Below are 22,730 nucleotides of genomic sequence, written 5' to 3'. Positions count from 1 at the left end.
CATTTGTCAGTTCTGAGTGATGGTGGGTTAATGACTTTCTGCAAGACCATAAGATGTTCCACTCTGAAAAGCAAATGTGAAGAAGATTAAAGGTATCCTCAAGTTGTCTTGATCTGCATTCCTTAGATGTAACTGGTAGCGCTAACAATGCTGAGGTCATCAGGGAATACTGATAAATTATACAGTATACCTTTAATGCATCATAACACACTGGCTGCCAAATGAGTACATGTGGATGTTGTCTGGACATTTGCATTCCACATGCATCTTTATATTTGTATGTTCTGCCGTTTTGGGGTCAGAGGAACCATGAACCAAACATTCTTATTTTGTAAGAAGTAAAATACAGTACAATATACAATACAATAAAATAAAATATTTCTAAAAACAATACAAATGAATAAACAGATATTTACCTGAATATTTTTCACAGAAAATGAAAGGGCACTTATTATGCAAAATTCACTTTTACATGGTGTTTTAACATAAATATTTGTGGGCAGTGTGTGTACGCAACCACCCTAAAATGGAACAAGACATTTGGAGAATCCTTGTAAAATGATGTCACATTTCACAGGCCCCGCCCACGAGTGTTGATGGACACTGTATTAGCATATACCCCACCCTCAGAGAGATGTATACAGTCCGCCATATTTATCTCCTCGCCAGAGCAAAGTGTTGCCAAGTCTTGAATTGGGCTACTTCAACACTGTTGCCGCGGGCTGCATGTCCACGGGTTGAAGCGACCCCAATTATGTGATATTTAGCCCCGGGAATGCGAATTTTAGTAGACAACCATGGCAAAAAAAACACATATTTTACCCCCTAAATGCAATTTTTACTGGAGAAGCCCCCCTGAAACGCGGTTGACCTTGTTTTGGGCTAGTTTTGAGTAGCAATTGGGCGGGTTTTGTTGTGAAAACCTGACAACCCTGCCAGAGCATTCAACAGCAGCATTCAAGTCAGAAATGTGTTCTAAATAAAGCTACTAAAGTTCACTCAGTCAAGAGCAGTGAGTGATTTTCTGATTTCCTCTGTTGTTTGATTCATATTAACAGCAGATATAGCAGTAGGTACTTGGCATATTAGACTGCTTTCACTTTAGTAACGTTACACAGATCTCATATACACACAGGATTTCTGTACTAGCTGCATTAGTGCAGAGACATAACCAACTGTTTTCATGTGAACTTTGTGTGTTTCTGACATAACCTTGTGTGCATTTGACAGTTCGCAATAACACATGAAAGAGAACTAGTCCAGTTTAATAGCCTACTCACGGACGCGCTGACATCCAGCTCTCTGTGCGCATGTGTCGGGTGTGTGTGCTCAAGTTGAGAGTGATAAGGCTTTAAAACGAATGCAGATGATAATATTTCATGATGATGATGATGAACTGCAATGTCACATGAGCATGTCTGATTGAGATGATCATCAAAACAAACAAATGTTTTCATTCTAAGGCTCCGCCCTCTGTGAAGGGGGCAACAGCTCATTTGCATTTAAAGGAGACACACAGAAAACCGCTCATTTTTCTCAAACCCATTTTCAAAATGGTATATGAAATGATCTGTTAGGAATTTTGATCTGAAACTTCACAGACACACTCTAGGGACACCTGAGACTTATATTACATCTTGTAAAAAGGGGCATAATAGGTGCCCTTTAATTAAAATGTTTAGGAAACTTATTAGCCAAGTGTGTTAAATGAGATATTCACAGTATTTTTTAACTTTACAGTAGTATATTTTCAGAGATAATACAAAACTATATTGCAAAAATGTAATACACTGATGAGCCAAAATGTTATATGACTCACCAGTCATAGGTGAAGCGAATATACTGATCATCTCCTAACAAGGCCACATATCGAGGTCTGGGTATAGATGGTAAGCAAACAATTAGTTCTTGTAATCAACGTGTTGGACGCAGGAGAAATGGGCAGGAATAAAGATCTGAGCGACTTTGACAAGGGCCAAATTGCTGGGTCAGGTGACTGGGTTCGAGTATCTCTGAAACGGCAAGGCTTGTGGATTGCTCCCGGTTAGCAGTGGTTTTTGGATAATATATCAACTGTGGTCCGTCCGAGGATGGACAAACCACAAACCAGCGACAAGATGTTGGGCGCCCAAGGCTCATGGGTGCACGAGGGCAACGAAAGCTATTCGAGCTATCCGTCTGGTCCGAGCCAACAGAAGGTCTACTTAGGCACACACCATTTTAATGATGGTAATTGGAGAATTGTGTCATTTTGCTGTGTATAGGGTTGCATAGCCGCAGGCCAATCAGAGTGCCTATGATGACCCCTGTCCATCGTCGAAAGCTCCTACAATGGGCACATGAGCGTCGGAACTGGATCTTGGAGCAGTGGAAGAAGGTTGCCTGGTCCGATGAGTACCATTTTCTTTTACATCACATGAACGGCTGTGTATGTGTGAGCCATTTACCTGGGGAAGTGATGGCACCAGGATGCACTGTGGGATGATGACAAGCCGGGAGTGTGATGCTCTGGTCAATGTTCTGCTGGGAAAACCTTTGTCCAGCCATTCATGTGAATGTAAATTTGATACGTGCAGACCAGGTGCACCTTTTCATGACAATGGTGTTCCCTTGTGGAAGTGGACTCTTTCAACAGGATAATGCATCCTGCCACACTGCACATGTTGTTCAGGAATGGTTTGGGAAACACAATGTTCAAGGTGTTGCCCTGGCCTCCAAATTCCCCAGATCGCGATCCAATTGAGCATCTGTGGGATGTGCTGGACCAACAAGTATCAAGTATGATCCACAACGGCTCCACCTCGCAACTTACAGGACTTGAAGGAACTGCTGCTAATGTCTTGGTGCCATACCACAGGACACCTTCAGGGCTCTTATAGAGTCCATACCTCGGCGGGTCGGCATTGTTCTGGCATAACGTGGAGGGCCAACAGCATATTAGGCATAATGTTTCGGCTCATCTGTGTATATTGCCATGACCTAGTAACAAATCAGAAGTCTGCGCGGATGAGTCAGATTCAAAGCCACTAAATTAGCTTGATTGCATATCAATTGAATTCCATATTAATGAAGCATGTTGCTCTGTTGCTTGACAACTGTAAACGGCAACAGTTATGAGCTATACTTTTGCAGAAATAATTATTATAATTAATAATGCATTTATTTGTTGAAAATGTTTTTTTTCCCACTTGTTGCCATTTTGTTAAATCAGTAAGTTTTGCAGTGTGCCTAAGATCACGATTTAACCGTCGTAAATCACTGTAGCCTACAGCCTCTCGTGGCATATTGTATTAGTATCTTCGTCTGATTTTTCACTCATGTTTTTCTGGTTTATCCATGCCAATCTGGTCATAATATTCTGATTATTATAGTTATTGTTGGTTATGGCAAATAGGATTCACCAGTGTTTCCCTGTTGATGTCTTTCTGCATGGAAGTGTTTTATTTACTATTGTTATATAAAAAGCTGTGACTCATTTTAATGAGTCCTTGTCAGATTGCACATGCAAGAAACAGCAGCGCTCCTTTTCTTTGTTCTTTTACATGATACTTTGCCTGCATACTTAGTAATTGCCTATGACACTAAAATCATTTAAACGAGGATAATACAAAATCTATTCAAATTAATAATGAATGTAATTAATAATGAATATTCATTATGACTCTTTAGTTTTGCTCTAGACTGGCCATGCATTCAGCATCCCTCTGAGTACTTGCAGTATATCCTATTTATGGACAAAATCCTCTGCATGGTAGATTATCTATTCAGCTTCACATCATAGTAAACATTCCTAACTGGATTATGAATGCCATAACAAATTGGTGGTAAGCAAATGGAAATGAGTTTTATAAAGCGCCTGAGCTTGCTTGCTCAAAGTGAAGGAGGGTGCAGCGACGTCAAGGAGAGACTAAACTATGTATTTTTGACTTATACAGTATATAACTGTGAAGTACAGTATATCATTACTGTGTTAGCACTGCCTCTGGGACTGGAAACCTATCTGCTTCTCTCCTACTGTCTCGCTCCATGCCTTTTAAAATTTCCCTTGCATCGTAATCCATGTGTGCCAGTTCATGTATCATTCGATCTGTCTTTATCTGTGTAGATGCTGGGAGCTGAGTGCAGGAAACATCAAATGGATCTACCAGGTCCCCATTCTGACAGCCATTGGGGTGAGTAAAAGTGACGTGAAAAACTGTCAGACCCTTAATAAACACAGCGTGAGAATCTGCAGCCTGGGAAACAGTTCAAAGACTGAGGCAATTTACTCTAAGGAGGGCGAAATTGTCTAACTTTAGCCTAACTTTTCTCTTTTTTTGTTATTCAACACTGCAAGATGAAAAGAACTTTGCCAAAGAAGGCAAACGGCAGATGAACTGGCAAGAGCATTAACATAATTACAATGTGTACGTGTGTGTTTCTGCAAGTTCTGCCAATTATTGAATGCAGACAATAACATGATTCAGACATGGGCACAGTCAGAGAGACTGAAGTGTCTCAGCGGGGGTCCCCACTTAAATCTAAGTTCTCCATTCTAGTTCATTTGGTTCATTTGAAAATTATTTTTGATTTAAAAACGAGGGATTTATTTATCACAGTTAAGTGATGGTTTACAGCTGCTGGTTTAACTTCTCAACCCCCAAGTTAATATCAGCCATGCATGCAGGTGATGTGCAGTGGCCCCAAAAAGTATTTGAACACTGAAAAGTCAAACATAAAAATGTATGTTGTTGCGTCATTTAAAAAAGAAAAGAAAAATGAAAGTGACGACTCTAGACCTATTCTCAGAAATAACTGTCTTGCCATTTTGGATCTTAAAGGATTAGTTCACTTTTAAATAAACTTTTGCTGATAATTTACTCACCCCCATGTCATCCAAGATGTCCATGTCTTTCTTTCTTCAGTCGAAAAGAAATTAAGGTTTTTGATGAAAACATTCCAGGATTTTTCTCCATATAATGGACTTCAATGGGCTCCAAATGGTTCAAGGTCCAAATGACAGTTTCAGTGCAGCTTCAAAGGGCTTTAAACGATACCAGGCGATGAATAAGGGTCTTATCTAGCCAAACTATCAGTTTCTGCAAGAAACCAAACAGTATTTATGCTATTATTTTACCTCTTATCAGATGAACGTGATCATCTCTGAGCTCTGCCATAACTTACGAGCGTGGTCATAGATATATCGATCGTAGATGCCTCATTAGCGCCTGCACGGATCAGTAGAATGAGGCATCTACGATCGATATATCTATGACCACGCTCGTATTTTGACCTCACTTAGCAGAAGTTATGGCGGAGCTCAGAGATGATCACGTTCGTCTGATAAGAGGTGAAATAATAGCATAAATACTGCTCGGTTTATCGCAGAAACTGATCGTTTTGCTTGATAAGACCCTTATTCATCGTCTGGTATCGTCTGGTATCCACTTTGTACATTCTATAAGTAATTGCAACTACATGTCAAACTCATCTGCTAACACTTTATGTTGATGGTCCCCAACAGACATTCTGTTGTCTTTAAGTAGCTTTGCAAGTACATATTAACTTATTCTACTAACCTACACCCTAACACCCAACACCTAGCTTAGCGAGTTACCATCATTCTTACAATAGGTATTAATGAAACTAATTATTACCATAATATTACTTATTGTGTAAATGTTAATTGCAGTAGTGGTTAAAATGTTTATTCGTCCAGCATTGTTTATTGATTAGTTACACATTAATTATGAAATTGTATAGTTTAGTTCTCTGGGAGGCATTAAAACACAGTAGGGCTTTAGTTCACATTTATGTTTTCATGTCTTTTTATTTAGTTAGGACGATTCTAAGGGCCCATGCACTTTTGGGGCCCCCAGAGATTTTATTAGTAGTAACAGTACTAGTAGTAATGTAATAGAAGTTATAAATGTAGAATCTACCAAAGAGTTACAAATAAAACAAAATGACGGCTTATTTCTGCATTTCCGGCAAAATTATCGACAATTATTTCTATGAATATTTGATTTCTGTACTGTATTTTTCTATTACATTTGCATTTTGTATAAAAAATCCTCTGCTAGCTACAGCCATGGTAGGTCTCTGACTAAATACTGATACCTCCCTAGTGGTCAAAACCAATAGCAAAAGTCTGTTTTATTAAATTACAGACAAAGATTTTGGATAGCTGGGTTGGCTTGTATGTTTGGTGCGGAATGGGTGCGGTAAGGGGCCCAACCTCATATTCTTTCATAGGGCCCAAAATTGATAGCGGTGCCTCTGAGAATACCCATAATGCATTGTGAGAGTCACGCACTGAATTAATTCCCACGTCTCGCCAGAAGATGTGGCTACAGCATAATATCATATATTGATTATATAACTTTCAGTTTTTAAATGTAATTTAAATTGATTTTACAAACTTAAAGCAATATCGTATTGCATAATGAATATTGCATTATTTAACAAGGTATCGCATATCGCATCTTTTTTCAATATCGCACAGCCCTACAGTCAACTATAACTCATTATACAGCAGCTTTAAATGGTTACACAACATGGTAAATGTATTTTGACAGCTGCTTCTCAGTCAAAGCCATAGAAATTGAACACCCCTTTTCCACTCTAAAAAAAGCTGTGAAAAGCGACTCACTCTTTTTCACTCTGAATTCAGATTTTTTTGGCACAGATATGTCTAGCACCAGTCTGAGTGGTCCAGCATTTTGATGATTGGTCAAATGACACCACTGTTTCTATTAAGCCCCAGCCTTCACAGCTGGCGTTGTTTGCCTGCTGCTAGCTGCTCTCTGCACAATCTACTGCCATCCAGGTGGCAGAGAGGGTCACTGCTGATGTATTCCTAAGTGCCCTGCCATGAACAGAGTGGAGAGCTGTGAGAGTGATGGATCCACAGATGCTAACACATCTCACTGAAGTGGTTAAATCGACTCGGCCAGGCGAGTGAGTCATTAGGAACTCAATAGTTTCCCTAAAGCGATGCAAGTCAAAGACTCTAACCAAATGTGATGGTACTCTGAGGTTCTAACAACTTTCCAAGGGTTTGTTCAACCATTTCATTTACTCACCTTCATGACGTTCTAAACCTGTATGACTTTCTTTCTTTTTGTAGAACAAAAGGTGTTGCATATTCTGTGCAACGAAATTGAATGGTGATAGATTAAGATGAATGGTGATAGATACAAAATAAAGCATGTAAAATAGACTTGTGCACTATATTCCTCTTCTAAAAGTCACACAATAGTTTTGTGATTGTTGAACAGACCAACATTTGTGGGTGAACTAACCCTATAAAAATGGATGAGCTCACTTTTAGTTAAAAGGGATAGCTCAAATTAAAATTTACACACCCTCGTGTAGGGCTGAGCGGTATGACGATATATATTGTTAACGTGGTATAAAATATCTATCGTTAGAGATTTTTCTATATTGTGTATATCGCGGTATGTAAATGTATAGCACTATTGACACTTCAGAGTGATGAAATGCATCCTCAACAAATAACATACAAACAAACCTCACTCACCTGGGGCCGAATTCACGAAAATCTTCTCAAGAAAGAAGTTAAGAAAATTCTTAAGATAAATTCTAAGTTCGTAAGAATGTTCCTAAGTGCAATTCTTCAAAAATTCTTTAGAAGTTCTCAAATATTTTCTTAAGAACATAATAAAAATAAAAGGTGTTATATGGTGTTATTTTATTGAAAGGTATTACTGAAGACTCACTGAATGAAAAACACCTCAAAGCCCGTCTTTTTGCGCTTCCTGCAGATTACCGTAGATATCATAATAAGTGTGCAGACTATTTTCGTCGTGACTGGCTTGACGGGAGTAAATCACTCAATGTCGTGTTTTTAATGTGCCGTTATTTTATAAGAGCCTAGCCATTTATCAAGAACGCTGCTCGGGTACAAGATCAGCCGTTAGATCTACACAAGACGGATCATATCTCAGAGACGTCAGAGCCAGCGGCAGACGGCAGAAGGACTGGCCGAGGAAAGGCTGCTCCCGCCGGGGTTAATCAGCGCTGAACACCCGCTGATCGCCTGGATCTCACAACTCCGAAAACGGCAGATCAAATTGTAAAATAGGCGCTCTCTTTATAAATAAACCACAGATTTAATCTTTAAGTAAGTACATACTCGCCTGAAAAAGTCTTAAAACTACAATTTGTGAAACATTAACAGTAGAATTGGTATTTAAGATAGATTGGAGGTTATCCTAACTAGGGGTGCACCGATCCGATATTAGGATCGGATATCGGCCGCGATACTGACAAAATAGCTGGATCGGGGATCGGAAAAATTAACAGATCCACAAGCCGATCCAGGTGTTTTTTTCCGTCGCAGCAGAACCTACGTCATTCGTCAGCTTCACGTGTGTCGCATGCTAGAAGGGAGCGAGCCAGAGAGTCGGCTGTGTGGAGGAGATATTTCACGCTTGCCACGCCAACTAGTTCGTCGCTGTTTCGAGGGTATTACTGCAAAGTCAGGGTCTTTCCTGCATTGACATTTTTTTGACGGCCAAAGCCTAATTTGATTAGTTATTGTGATTTACGAGTGATGTAGAACAGATGCTGCGCTTGTGACTGAGTGACAGAGAGACCGATCTGAGAGCTCCTCCCCCGCGCGCGCTCTCTGGGTCTTCAAAATAATCAGTGTTCGCTCTCATATTTCACATATTAATCCAAATCAAAAGCTCGGAAGACCGAAACCATGTTGCACGTGACACATTCGGACAATTTTGTCCTTGAATTATCACTGGGTGTGAATTGCGCTCAAAAAACATTGACTCTTCTCTGACCAGCTGACATAAAGCATACTTTCAATAAGCGGGAGACAAATTATATCCAGTTATGAAGTGTTTTCTGTGTGTTGACATCTTTCGCGATGTTCTAACAGACGGGATTCGCACACAACGCGTCTGCTAATGTCCGATTCGTGACCTAATGACTCCTTTGAACCGAATCATTTTAACGACTGGCCAGAACAACTGATCTGTCCAACACTGAACTCATGAACTCAGTTTATTAATTTACTCAGAACGCAACTGAAATGAGAACACAAGTGTGCTTACCCAATTTAGCAAGAGTGGGTAGTAAGAATTATTTTTAATTATCAACAGTATTTCATCTTATTTCTGTTGACAATGTGTAGTAAAATAAAAAGGCCTAGCCTACAATCATTTAATCTGGAGTGAGGTGAAACCAGAACAAAGTTGTTATTAGCTAGCTGAAAATTTTTATTAAATTGCATATGGCAGAAAATTAGACTATTTGTTAATTTGTAATGCTACTTTTTAATATTGATATGATTATATACCAAAACAATTATCTGTAGTGTAAAAAATTTTTGGTAACTGTCAGATTACTATTGTATGTTTGACCAATACACTGTTTTTTGTTTCCACTGCTACATTTTATTTATTTAAAGAAGTTAGATTACATTCTATTTTAGATTTGAATGCACAATTGTTTTTTAAATAAATAAGAATTCAACACCTTACATACATCTGTTATTTTGTCTTAGTTATGTTTAGTTAGTAAAGTCTGGTGCCTTTAGTCTCTTCAAGGAAGGTATAAGGTGGAAGATATACAGTTTATTATTAATTCAACAATATATCGGATCGGTATCGGGTATCGACAGATACACAAAGCCCAGGCATCGGTATCGGTATCGGGACTGAAAAAGTCGAATCGGTGCACCCCTAATCCTAACTTTAAGAAGTTATTTACGATGATTGTGAATATGATTACTTCTTAAATTTTATCTTAAGAACAATCATAAGAAATCCCGCTCCGAACGGGTTTACTAGAACTGCTTACATGATCGCAAATTCAGTTCTCTTTCACATCTTGAGTTTCTCGTCACATTCTCGCGCTTGAATGGTCGAATACACACGCGATTATGTCAAAATTCCCATTGTGTGGAGTATTAATGTAAACACAGACAATTATGTCTCAAGTGAAAGTAAACAGATGGGTGGATCTAAAGCATTAATGTGAATCAAACAAAAGAAAAAAATAACTTTGTTTTGGTTTTCATTTATCACAAGTGTCTCCCTTTGTTCTATTTTCCGCCACAATCTGTCACCATGGACACTAACAGCATTCATCACAGCTGTTCGTCTTTTAGTTAATTATCACAGTATTTAGTCCCCCCCCCCCCCCCCCCGCCCGTTCTGTTCATTGTCGGTTGTTGTTTGTGTTAAGACACACTGTCTTGCATGTTGGCTGTCTAGTTTTGAATGGTTTAAATAAATCTTATTTCATCTTCATTTTCGTCTTCATTGGATCCAGCGTTACAAACTTACTGGCATAACATTATGACCTTCCTAATATTGTGTTGGTCCCCTTTTTGCTACCAAAACAGCCCTAACCCCTCGAGGCATGGACTCCACTTAACCCCTGAAGGTGTGCTGTGGTATCTGGCACCATGTTAGCTGCAGGTCCTTTAAGTCAGAACCAGCATTAACTTCTTGAGCAATTTGAGCTATAGTATCTCGACTGTTTGATCGGACCACACGGGCCAGCCTTCGCTCCCCACATGTGAGCCTTGGCCCTGTCGCGGGTTCACCACTGTTCCTTCCTTGGACCACTTTTGATAGATAATGACCACTGCAGACCGGCAACACCCCACAAGAGCTGTTTTGGACAGAGTTTTGGACATGCTCTGACCCAGTCGTCTAGCCATCACAATTTGGCCCTTGTCAAACTCGCTCAAATCCTTACGCTTGCCCATTTGTCCTACTTGTAACACATCAACTTGGACAAAATGTTCACTTGTTGCCCAATATATCCCACCCACTAACAGGTGCCATGATGAAGATATAATCAGTGTTATTCGCTTCACCTGTCATAATGTTATGCCTGAGCGGTGTATATATCGTTATCTTGAAATAAAATATCATATCTCATATCGTGAATTAAGAATTTGGTCATATTGCGGACCCCTACCCTCATGTCGTTCCAAACCTGTATGACTTTCTTTCTTCTGTAGAAAATAGGGAAATATTGAGAAAATATCAAGAGAAATATTTTAGGAAATGTCAGTTTTAAATTTGAACTATTCCTTTACATCTGGCTTGCAACATTGCCCAATCTCTGCTCATTAATTTCTGTTCTCTGTATTCTCTGTAAAAAATATAAAAAGGCCAAAAATAAAGTAAATTTTTACTAAAATCTATTGCAATGAAGGAGAAAACATCCCCTTACCTAGAATACTCTGTGAGCAGGGGCAACTCCAGATGGCTCTCAACAGGACCAGACTTTCAAAGTATCTTTTTCTTGTGTTACAAACTTGCTGAAGGGCATTGGTTGTTCTGTTACTATTACCAAGTGACAATATTTGTTGTTCACTGGCATGCTGGCAAAAAGCGAAGCCAGGACTTTTGACAGGGATGGCCAGGGACCAACAATCACTTTGTGGTGCCACTGCGGTGTAAATAGTCAATCTCGTTGGCAACGATACAGGCTACCTTTTGTACAAATAGCATACTTCTTCTGTTTACACTTTGAATGAATAGCATCTGTCATTTAGTGACACATTATGTGTAGCCGACAATTTAGTTTTATTCCTCATTGTGCTAATTGAAAAGAATTACGCTACAGAATCTTTGAAGTTCAACTCCATTAGGTTGTATATACTGCTCAGCCTGCTCATTCTTCATCAAAGCATCTTCAAAGATACATAATATATAATAAATAAAATCTTCAATAACAACAATGGAATCGAGTAGATGTCAATTTTGGTAAAAACATTATGAAACTGAATTACAATAACCTTTAAAAGGCCCATAAAAGACTGGCAATTGCGTACATGAATTCCAGTTTTTATTAATTTCAAGTGGATGTAGGTCTCAAATTGACATTGTTGCGTATTCTTATTCTAATATTCATAAGGTTTTGTTAATTTTTTTTATTTGTAAATGTAATTTGTACTTTCAATTTAAGTTAGTTAAATTGATCTTTTATTTTAATGTATTAAATAGGGGCTTGTACGTGCAGTTTTTATGGGATCATAGTATCAAATATTTGAGGGATGTGTTTGTGTGTGGATGTTATGTGCGCATATGTAAATAGACTCGTTTGTATTGGTTGAAGGTGTAAATAATCTCCATGCTGGTGAGAAATTGAATCTTGTATATCCAGCTATTCACTTATCTCTTTGTGCACATCAAGCAAATGTATTATTCCAGGGGGACGATAAAGCTGCCTCAGCATGACTTCTTTTTTCCACGGTCTTCTTTAACTTGCGCCAGGCAGCCCAGCTGGACTCTTTACAAGTTTCGCACATATGGCGAATCAAGTTAGTATTATGGGGCTTTAAAGAGATGATTCCAACTTTTAATTACATAAATCTTGCCCCTAAAAAAAGACTGAAAATCAGTGACTGGCCCTTAGCTCCAATTAATGCTGATCTATTCAGATAGCGAGATGATGATATTTCACACTATGTCATTCAGGTCACACACTGAGAAATTAGGCATTGAATAATTTTTTTGTTTTTAGATGTCTTACATATTTTGATGCATATTTTAATGATTATATGATTGTAAAATGTGAGACAGAGATTCTGCAGGCATAGTAGTAACTACAAGTGAAACAAGTTTGTGGTTGTTCTTTTTCTCCTCTGCTGATTTACATTTCTTAAATACTGAGAAAAAAATATATATATAATATATTCTGATGCAACACACACACACACACACACACACACAATGTAATGCTAGATTAATATTATTCAATTCCATTGTGGCCAGTGTGGATGGATGGATAACAATTCATAGGAAAGTCAGATGTATAATGAGAGAAATCTGGCCAATGATGATTCATATGTTGCAAACTGTTAAAACACATTTACATTTTTTCAGTACTCCCACTGAACAGATGGTAGATATGGGGGTAATATTCTGCAAAAGGGGTCATTTAAATGTGTGACTGCCGTGATTGGCAATAACATCATATGTGTGAAGAAGAATGTGGTGTGTATGTATTTTGTTTGTCCTTTCAGTGCTGTTAATGTCCTCTTTGATCTTTTTGATGATTAGAAATACGAGAAATAGAGTACGCAGGCATTACTACACTATTAAAAATAAAGGTTCCAAAAGGTCGTTTTCGCAGCAATACCATAAAAGGACCATTTTGTCTTCTCAGAGAACCTTACAGTGAACTGTTCTTAAAATAAAAATGTTTTTGTGTATAGTGTATACAGTTTTAATTATTATAGGTAGTACTCAGAACACAGTTTGTTGAGCTTTATTTTGCACAAATCATCTTTTGCCACCCTCACACCTGAACATCAGTTATCTTACAGTTTTTTTAGTTGTATTACCTCCGATATTTAAATCTATAATAAAGTGACTGACTTTTGTGGTTACTAAAATCTTGTTTTGAAACGCTATAAGAAGTGTAATAGTTTTGTAATCATTTTGTATATGTACTTTTTTATATTAATATTTTAATATTTTTATTGTTGTTCAATAACACCAATGCTTGTAGGAGAGCTATGTACTCGTGTTTCTTCATTAATTATTCATGCTCAGCCAAGCAAGCTTAGCATTATTGGCTTCCAAAGCACTTTTTTTTTAACTGAAAAGGACATATGCAAAACAGAAAACGAAAGAAAGTAATATTAGAATAAATTTACACACCAAATAATGCATCTATAACGGAGTCCTTTTTGAATGTGAAATGCTGAATTACAAACACCGTAACTTTAAATTAGAACCAGAATGCATTTTTGTTTGTCTTATTGATTTCGGACTGAGCTCAAAATCCCATGCACATACATCCCACTCATTGTAATTAAGCAGACGGAAATAGGCATTTTTTAAATACATGCCAGCTCATTTGGGAAAAGCCAGCCATGCAAATCACTTGTACGGTCATCTGCTGGTGACCTCCTGCGACAGGCTTTATTTTCCAGTTATCCATAATGGATCAAATCCTTATAGTCCTCAGTCTTTATTACAGTTTTTCAGCTACACAAATTGGACGGATTGTGTTTAGGCAGGAGAAGGGATTTTATTAGCTGTCACCTTTTACTCAGTTCATTCTCTCTGTGCTCTCTTTTTCAGCTGAACTTCATCCTGTTTGTGAATATCGTGCGGGTGCTCGCAACTAAGATCCGCGAGACCAACGCTGGCAGATACGATACTCGGAAACAGTACAGGTTTGTGCGTCCACTTCCACTGGGCAATGTTTTTACGCATTCAAGTGCCTTGAAATTCAGTGTTGTACCAGCCTGAATTGTCTATGCCATTACAGTGGCATCATCTTTGCTATTAGATTGCTGAGAGTGGAAGCTATCCCTACAGCAACTGTTTATTTCCTTATGTAATTTATACGCGAAACCTTTCATCTGACAGCTTGGAGGTAGAATTGCCTGTGGCTAAGAGATGCGATAATAAGCTTCCCTTCCTACGCCTACTCATTATGCGGTTTGATTCGGATTGTGGTTTCTATCATTCCATCTTGTCACTACTGAAATAAGTGTCACATTTTAAGGCCATTGGATATTATAGATCTGATCTTATTACATGTGGAAAGAAACATTTTTGGCTTCCATTTTTATCTGCCTTTGAATCCATTATTTGAAACCCTATAGATGCACATTCAGGCTTTGGCATGTTCAAATGTTATGCTGGATGCTCACCAAAAGATTCCAGTTTGGAGCAAAACAATGTCAATGGATGTCATTTTGCGCTGCTAATAACAGTAATCAGTTTGATCATTGCCGTCTCCCCGCTAAATAGTGGTATGCAGAGCCCCAGGTGTCAGCTTGCACAGCTGATAGGACAGACAGTCATGTTTGCAAATACATTGGCAAACAGTGCATTTTGCTAAGCCAAAGACAGCCCTGGCTGATTCCTAGAAATAAATCTGTAATGTGAATGACCTTGTACACTCTCATGTCACATTCTTTGACTCTTATTTGCTACGACGCTCCCTTCACCGGAACACTTTGGTTGATCAAACTTCAATTAAAAGAAGATTTACACCCCATGATCTTCTAACGCTGCTCTTTTCCAATTATTTTTCATGATTCTTTTCATGACTAATTTGCCAGACATTTTACCTGTCTTCTAGGGCAGGCAAGGCGTAGCCATTAAGATGTTGCGCATGTCTTCGTTCAGATTAAAGTCACTCGGAGGCGTGTGCAGTGTCAGTCATAAAACAAGGATTAAAGACTTTTTGAATTCATAATATCACAACTACGTCACACACAGTACTTGGCGTCATCAGCCTACACAGATATCTCACTGAGATCAAAAAGGGTTACGTGAAAATTAATAGGCAGGACAGTTTGCCAAAAAATATAATTCTGTCATCATTTACTCACCCTCGTGTCATTCCAAATCTGTATGACTTTCTTTCTTCAGTGGAACACAAATGGAGATGTTGGGCAGAATGTTCACTGTCTTCGCACGAAATTGGGTAGGGACAGATGCTGCCAATCTCCAAAAAAGCATAATAAAACTCCATTGTGTCCTATATTCCTAGTGATCTAAAGCTGTATATCTTTGCAGTGGGGGATGATTTTCAGCAAATGACGTCTTCAGTATCAGTCAGTCCCTGACACAAATCTACCATATATTTTCAGAAGACTTGGAAATGTAGCTCACAAGTCATATGGACTTTTTGATGGTGCTCTTAGGTCTTGAGGAGCTCAAAACATCTTTCCCCATTCACAATATGCACAGCCTGTTCTCATGAAAATGTGTATATAGCACGAATTGTATTTATTGTGCGATTTATACACCAAAAGGAGTTTTTACGTTTTTGCCGTATAAATTGCACAATAAATACAATTCGTGCTATCTATATATATTTGCGTGGTCAAACTTTAATCTGATGGGAATTAGCATTTGTTTGCCTCATTTCCCTCATGCGGAATTCCCGATCACACAGATCCCTATTGAGATGAGAGCATTTCACCTGCTGAATTTTCACTGTACAAAGGTGATCGCACCTAAATATCTGTTTTTGTGTTGCACAGAAAAAAGAAATTCATATAGGTTTGGAACAACATGAAGGTGAGAAAATTATTTTTTTGGGGGGTGAACTGTCCCATTAACTCACAGAACATTTTCATTTCTCTCTGTTCAGGAAACTTGCCAAATCCACGCTTGTGTTGGTGTTTGTGTTTGGGGTGCACTACATTGTGTTTGTCGGAATGCCGCACACTTTCGACGGTCTGGGCTGGGAGGTGCGGATGTATTGCGAGCTGTTCTTCAATTCTTTCCAGGTACTTGGAAACGATGCTTTTATTGCATGAATAGCTAATGTAATCAGTGATCTCTGCCAGTCAATATGCATATGTTTTTCTTTTGATAATCCAAAAATCATAAATTCAAATTTGTATTTTAGCATCATTTATATAACTGCTGTGCAAGTATTTTGCATGATTTAATATTGATGTGGAAGAAAGATTTAAAAACGAGAAGGAAAAGCAACCCCCGGATATTGATGAGAATTTCGCTGACATGATGATGCTTGTTGCATAAACTACAAGCAATAAAATGTTCAAGAAATGTGTAAGACAGAGAAATAAATTGACAGGTCAATTCAATTCACAGCACTCCAAATGGGCTTGACATCTCATGACACACCACATTGATTTTGTCTGAGATGTTCGGCTGTCTTAAATGACAGGTGCTGGTTAGGTTAAGGGTCTTTTTTTCTGGACCAGGATGACACGATTCAATGAATGTCCTTCACATCAAGAACAGATCACTTCCATATCCACTTATAGTATCTTCAGAAACACAGCCACACACATTCACAGAACTGGGATAATTCAAAAGCATTTTATCTGTTTTTATAGGCCTACTGCAATATAATATAAACTAAACAGGTGGTCAGTGTCAACTGTAATTAATTAAATACCTAACATAATGATTCCAAATCACTGTAAACAGCATGTGACCAAGAAAAAAAACTTGGCCCAGTGCATATTAAAAAATATTCCAGAGACAATGTTACATTATTTCTTAACCTCTGAATCGCAACCAGAAAGTCTTTTATAGATGTTTTCATCAGTTTAAATTATTCCTCATACTTAACACTGTGTCCTAACCACACGTGACATGCGATAAAAGGTATCTTTTCCATGTTAAAGGGTTAGTTTCCCCCAAAAATGAAAATAACGTCATTTATTACTCACCCTCATGCCGTTCCACACCCGTAAGACCTCCGTTCATCTTTGGAATACAATTTAAGATATTACTGTTGAAATCCGATGGCTCAGTGAGGCCTGCATAGCCAGCAGTGGTCCAATATTAATATTATAAAGCGACGAGAATATTTTTGGTGCACCAAAAAAACTAAATAACGACTTATATAGTGATGACCGATTTCAAAACATAGCTTCATGAAGCTTCGGAGCGTTATGAATCAGCGGTTCGGAGCGCCAAAGTCACGTGATTTCAGCAGTTTGACACGCTTTTTGCTGTCGAGATTAATCTCTGGTGCCCTGCACTTGCCGCGAGAGCCCGCCCACACGCTGTTCTGATTGGCTGTGGTTTTTGATTGACTTAAAAATGCTTACATGCTGTTAAATGCTGCCTTCGCGTGCTATACAAATTCCGACTTTAGAAGTCGTGATTACAATCTTGTTGCATTCAAGTGCTTTGTTATCAGAATGAACAGGAATCATGGTGAACACCAGGTTTATTCTTGCCTATTTATTGGGAAAATCTTATTTAAACCAACATCATATGCACTGACAACCATAAACATTCCAGATAGTCCGCTTTCTGACGATTCTGCAATTTCAGTCAAATTCAGGCTATTTTTGCTGTGTATCAAACATACAATACGCTTCAAATGATTACTCGTACATGTAAAAATGACATTAATGTCAAGACAAGACGACCTAGCTGTTTTGGGGAAAAAAATTATAAAACCACACCTGCCACAGCCGTATTTCTCCCCGCCACCATGTTTAAAGTTTATGACACGCCCATCTCGGGAATTGGGGTATCAAAATTATTTATGAACTTCCCAGTGGTAAACATCAGAGGGCGTTCACGTGCAATTTTTACCTAGGAAACTCGTATTTACGATAATTCCCATAGTACGTGAAGGCAGCAAAAGTAATGTCGTAAAGATCGTATTTACGAGTTGAGCGCACATGAACACCACCATGAAGTCGTAAATACCAGTGGGAAGTTCGGGATTTTTTTTAAAGGGTTAGTTCACCCAAAAATGACCGATTTCAAAACATTGCATCATGAAGCTTCGAAGCGTTATGAATCAGTGAGTCGATTCAGCGGTTTGGATCGCCAAAGTCACGTGATTTCAGCAGTTTGACGGTTTGACACGCGATCCGAATCATGATCTATATAAATAATCAGTATATAAGTCGTTATTTAGGTTTTATTTGCGCACAAAAACTATTCTCGTTGCTTCATAAAGTTATTGTAGAACCACTGTAGTGAGATGGACTTTGTAACGACGTCTTTAGAACCTTTTATGGGTCTTGAGAGTGTAAAGTGCATTGTGCCAATGGAGGCCTTTCTGAGCCATCGGATTTCAACTAAAATATCTTAATTCGTGTTCCGAAGATGAACGGAGGTCTTACGGGTGTCGAACGATATGAGGGTGAGTAATTAATGACAGAATTTTCATTTTTGGGTGAATTATTTTCTTTGAGAATCATGATGGAATCAATACATGCAATGTCTGTAGTTGAATATAACGGGTATTTAGCAGTGACACTGTCAGGCTTTGTCATTTACAACAAAGTAAGCTAGCATTGTAATATAACAATTAGCCTAATATATAACGATACAGTTTACAGTGGCTTCATAGATGAATTCACACGGTTGTGTGCTGGGGGCCTGGGGGCCGGATGGCGCGCAGGGCCTTCCCTCTGCCGCCTCACCATGGTATACCTTGTGCGGGGGCCGGGGGGCACTGTGGCTATGTATGGGTGCCCAGGAAGTCTGCTTAATCAGTCAGTCAATCAATTATTTCTATTTTTTTTTTTTTTATTTTTTTTTTCACTTATTCTTATCCTATGTAATGAAAATAACTAGGGTTTTTTATTTAATTTTTTTTCTCCTCTGTAACCATCCTATGTGATCCAGCTTCCATCACCCCGGCCAAACAATAAGCCAGCATTACTCCTTATATACACCCACACACACACACTAACACACAGACATTCCCACATACTCATTAAACCCCCCCCCCCCCCCAACCCCGCAAGGCCACCACTTCTACATTCCCAGATCCACCATCCGTACTCAACTCCCACCCCCCCCCCCCCCACAATCCCGCCCTCCCTCCCTTCTGTTTCTTCACTCCTGTCACTTATTTTATTCTCGTCATTTAATTTCTGTCATTTCATATCTATAGTCAACCTGTATGCAATAACACTCAGCCTCTATATCTGTTGTTAATGTTATTTTATGTCAAGATAATATTCTAATATTATGTCTAGTACTCGTGTCTATTTTATTGTTGTAGTTTGTTTGTAACTTCATTCTTGTTTACAATAAAAAAAATAAAAAAAACACGACTTCTCACCTCGTAAATATAAACATCGAAGGAGGACTTAAACGCACCATTAGTCGTAACTCGTTGTCACATCGCGTCTAGTTAGGGCCCGTTGTTCACACCAAGAACGATTACTATAAAGATAACCATTATGATATTAGCATCCACACCAACGAACAATAACGCTCTTTTTATTCTAAGTAACAATATATTTCGTTTTAAGATTATGTCTTTTTTTTTTACCTCAATCAGCTGTTAGAGAAATGTGTACTGTATTGAGACATCCTGCTGTTGCCCTTATTAACATCTGTTTCTGTTTTTTAGGGCTTCTTTGTGTCTATAATCTACTGCTACTGTAATGGAGAGGTGAGCATTTGCAAAGCTGCATTATAATCATTAATTATAATTAACAATAATTAGGGGAATATAGAGAGAATGTGCAATTTAATTCTTTACTATTTTCTCATTGTGTACAGACAATTTGTCTCATTTATTTGCATTGTCAAACATTGTTTTTAGGACATTTGCACACTTCATGACTGAAAGTTGTTGCCCTGTCACACATTTAAAGAATCCGTTTCTTGATTTTTTGCTGGTGATTTGTGCACATTATACCAATAATCGTAAACCAGGTGCCTGAGACTCATTGCAGTGTGTCTGACAAGTGTACACTTGAAGTGTTTTGGCAAGGCAGGTAGTGCGGTTGGGTCATCGTGATTTTGTCAAATAAGATCCTAGATCAACAGGTTCCTAGATCAACATATTTTGTAATTAGTGGGAAATAATAGGTGAATAACACTGATGAAGAAGCACTTAACCTTGGTTGTAAAACTGAACTTGACTTAAACTGTAACTTGTCCCTCAAATCTGATCATCACTGCAGTTGCCTTACATTTTGGGTTGTTTGCAGGCTAAAAACATAAAAAAAAATTGTGACTTTCAGTGTGGTGTTGTGGGCTATCATGGGTTTAGAAAGCCAGTTTCCCACTGAAGCTAAACGGACCTCCTCGAGAAAACTAGGTTGCTGTCGGAAGAGTGGCTGACTTTTAGATGAGATGTTAAACTTGTCCTGACTCTCTAAGGTCATCAGAAATCCCAGGTGGCTTCTCAAAAAGAGTAGGAGTATAACCCTGGTATCCTGACCAGATTTACTCATTGGCATCCATCCATCATAGCCTCCTACTCGTGCCTTTTTAAGCTGATTGGCTACATCACTTGGTCTCCTCTCCACCAATAGCCGGTGTGTGGTGGGTGTTTTGACATGCTACGGCTGCCATCGCTTCAACCAGGCAGATGCTACAAACTGGTGGTGTTAATGGACATCCCACCACCCCCTAAATAGCTTGGAGGGCTCTGTAAATGTAACATATTGGTATTCATTTAAACATACTGATGTTATACTTGTTAAGTGCTTTAGCCCTACAAATGTTAGTTTTAAATAATAGACCAATCAGAAGAAAATGTGGGTGGAACAAGCATGGAGTTTTAAGTGTTCACCAAACTGTAAGAGTAGGCTGTTGTTCTTTATCCTGTTTTGCTGTAGCTGCTGCTATGTAGGGCTGTTACATTCCTCCATGTTCAAAATTGGTGTGATGTATATATAACTCTATATATATATATATATATTCATTGTAATATATATTTGTATATTTGCATTGTAATATATATATTTTTTTATATATATATATATATAAAAAATCCTGTCAGACATGCATGAGCATTAATATTCCATAAATATCTGACATGGGGAATGGTCTGCCATTGTAATGAAATAGGAATATATATATATGATTCCTATTTCATTACAAGGTCAGACCATTCCCCATGTCAGATATTTATGGAATATTAATGCTCATGCATGTCTGACAGGATTTTGATAACTGAATGGATCAAGAGTTTGGCTTACGTGTACTTACTCTTTTGCACACGTGCCAAAACACATGAAATGTTCTTAAATCAATAAGAAATTCAAATCTGATGTGAACAAGAAACAAATTGTTCAGAGATCTGAACTTATTGTTTTAAGGGAAAAAAAAATCTCATTTGAGAATTGAGCCAAAGCGAAAACTGTTAAGCAGTGAGTTCTTCAATGATACAAACGAATTACTCTCGGCCTTGGTTTTTAAAGTCACCTTGTATTTTGGCATCAACTGTTCTTTATCATTTATCTCTGATCCTCAGGTCCAGACTGAGATCAAGAAGACATGGACGCGGTGGAACCTAGCATTCGACTGGAAGGGCCCGGTTGTGTGTGGGAGCTACCGCTATGGCTCTGTGTTAACTGGCCTCAACAACAGCACCAGCAGTCAATCCCAGCTCGCCGCCGGAGGCCCAGGCACCCGTTCAACCACACTCTTCTCCAGCCGAGTCTACCGCAGCAGCGGGGGGCCAACTGTCAGCGCACATGCCTCCTTGCCAGGCTATGTGCTCAATTCAGATGCTGACAGCTTGCCACCATCTATACCTGAGGAGCCGGAGGACAGTGCGAAGCAGGTCGATGACATCCTGCTGAAGGAATCCCTGCCCACAAGGCCCAGCAGTGGCCTGGAGGATGACGAGGAAACTCTGTAGATAATGGTGCGGTGATAGTCAGCTAAATTGGCTGTAATAGCAAACATCGCAATTGTTGAAGAACAAAAATGACAGTACATCATCTGCAGAGAACACCACTATGGATGACAACAATGGACATTTCCTGCTCAATCTGTGACACATAGTTTTGTTTTTGACACAATGTCATATGTGGATAGATTGATATGTTCATGCTAAGACATCTCTACCCATCATGGCCCTGGAAACGCTGATGGTGGATAAAATTTCTGGTTGTTTCATGCAATTCTGAAACTGCCAATGGACAAATGTGCCAAATCCGAAAGTTTTTTTTTTTTTTTTATTGCTATGCCAACAATTTATTTTTGAATACTGATTTCATTTGCTAAGAACCATGATGTCAACAAGTGATTTTTTGTTTTGTTTTAGTCAACAGCATGACTTGTGTAGATCTCAGGATGAATGATTGTATTAAGGTCTATCGTATGTTTGGGGGGGGGGGGGGGTGCAAAATTTACTCCATCGTACTTCCTGTAATATTCCATTTCAGAGGATACATTTTAATAATTTAATAAAATTAATTTTGAATGCATTATAATCTGACAGTGTTGGTTTTGTTTTTGAATGCTATGCAACAGTTTAACTTTATCAGAAGGTTGACTAGCAATGGACCAATCAGC

The 22,730-nt window shown here is 38.6% G+C and overlaps 1 protein-coding gene across 1 annotated transcript in view; it reads left to right on the top strand.

Annotated features, from left to right (window-relative positions):
• Positions 1-22,071, top strand: part of pth2ra (parathyroid hormone 2 receptor a) — a gene marked incomplete at both ends in the record, with an annotated part of 105,744 nt that extends 83,673 nt beyond the window's left edge. The window contains 5 exons of the mRNA XM_079821800.1: positions 4,106-4,172; positions 14,073-14,167; positions 16,105-16,243; positions 19,825-19,866; positions 21,682-22,071. Of these exons, the coding sequence (XP_079677926.1) occupies positions 4,106-4,172; positions 14,073-14,167; positions 16,105-16,243; positions 19,825-19,866; positions 21,682-22,071 (733 nt within the window). The remainder of the gene's footprint in view (positions 1-4,105; positions 4,173-14,072; positions 14,168-16,104; positions 16,244-19,824; positions 19,867-21,681) is intronic.
• Between the last annotated feature and the right edge of the window lie 659 nt (positions 22,072-22,730).

The sequence above is a fragment of the Gobio gobio genome (assembly GCF_949357685.1).
Source record: "Gobio gobio genome assembly, chromosome: 7".
NCBI classification, from domain to species: Eukaryota; Metazoa; Chordata; class Actinopteri; order Cypriniformes; family Gobionidae; genus Gobio; species Gobio gobio.
This window is presented reverse-complemented; position numbering and strand designations above follow the sequence as displayed.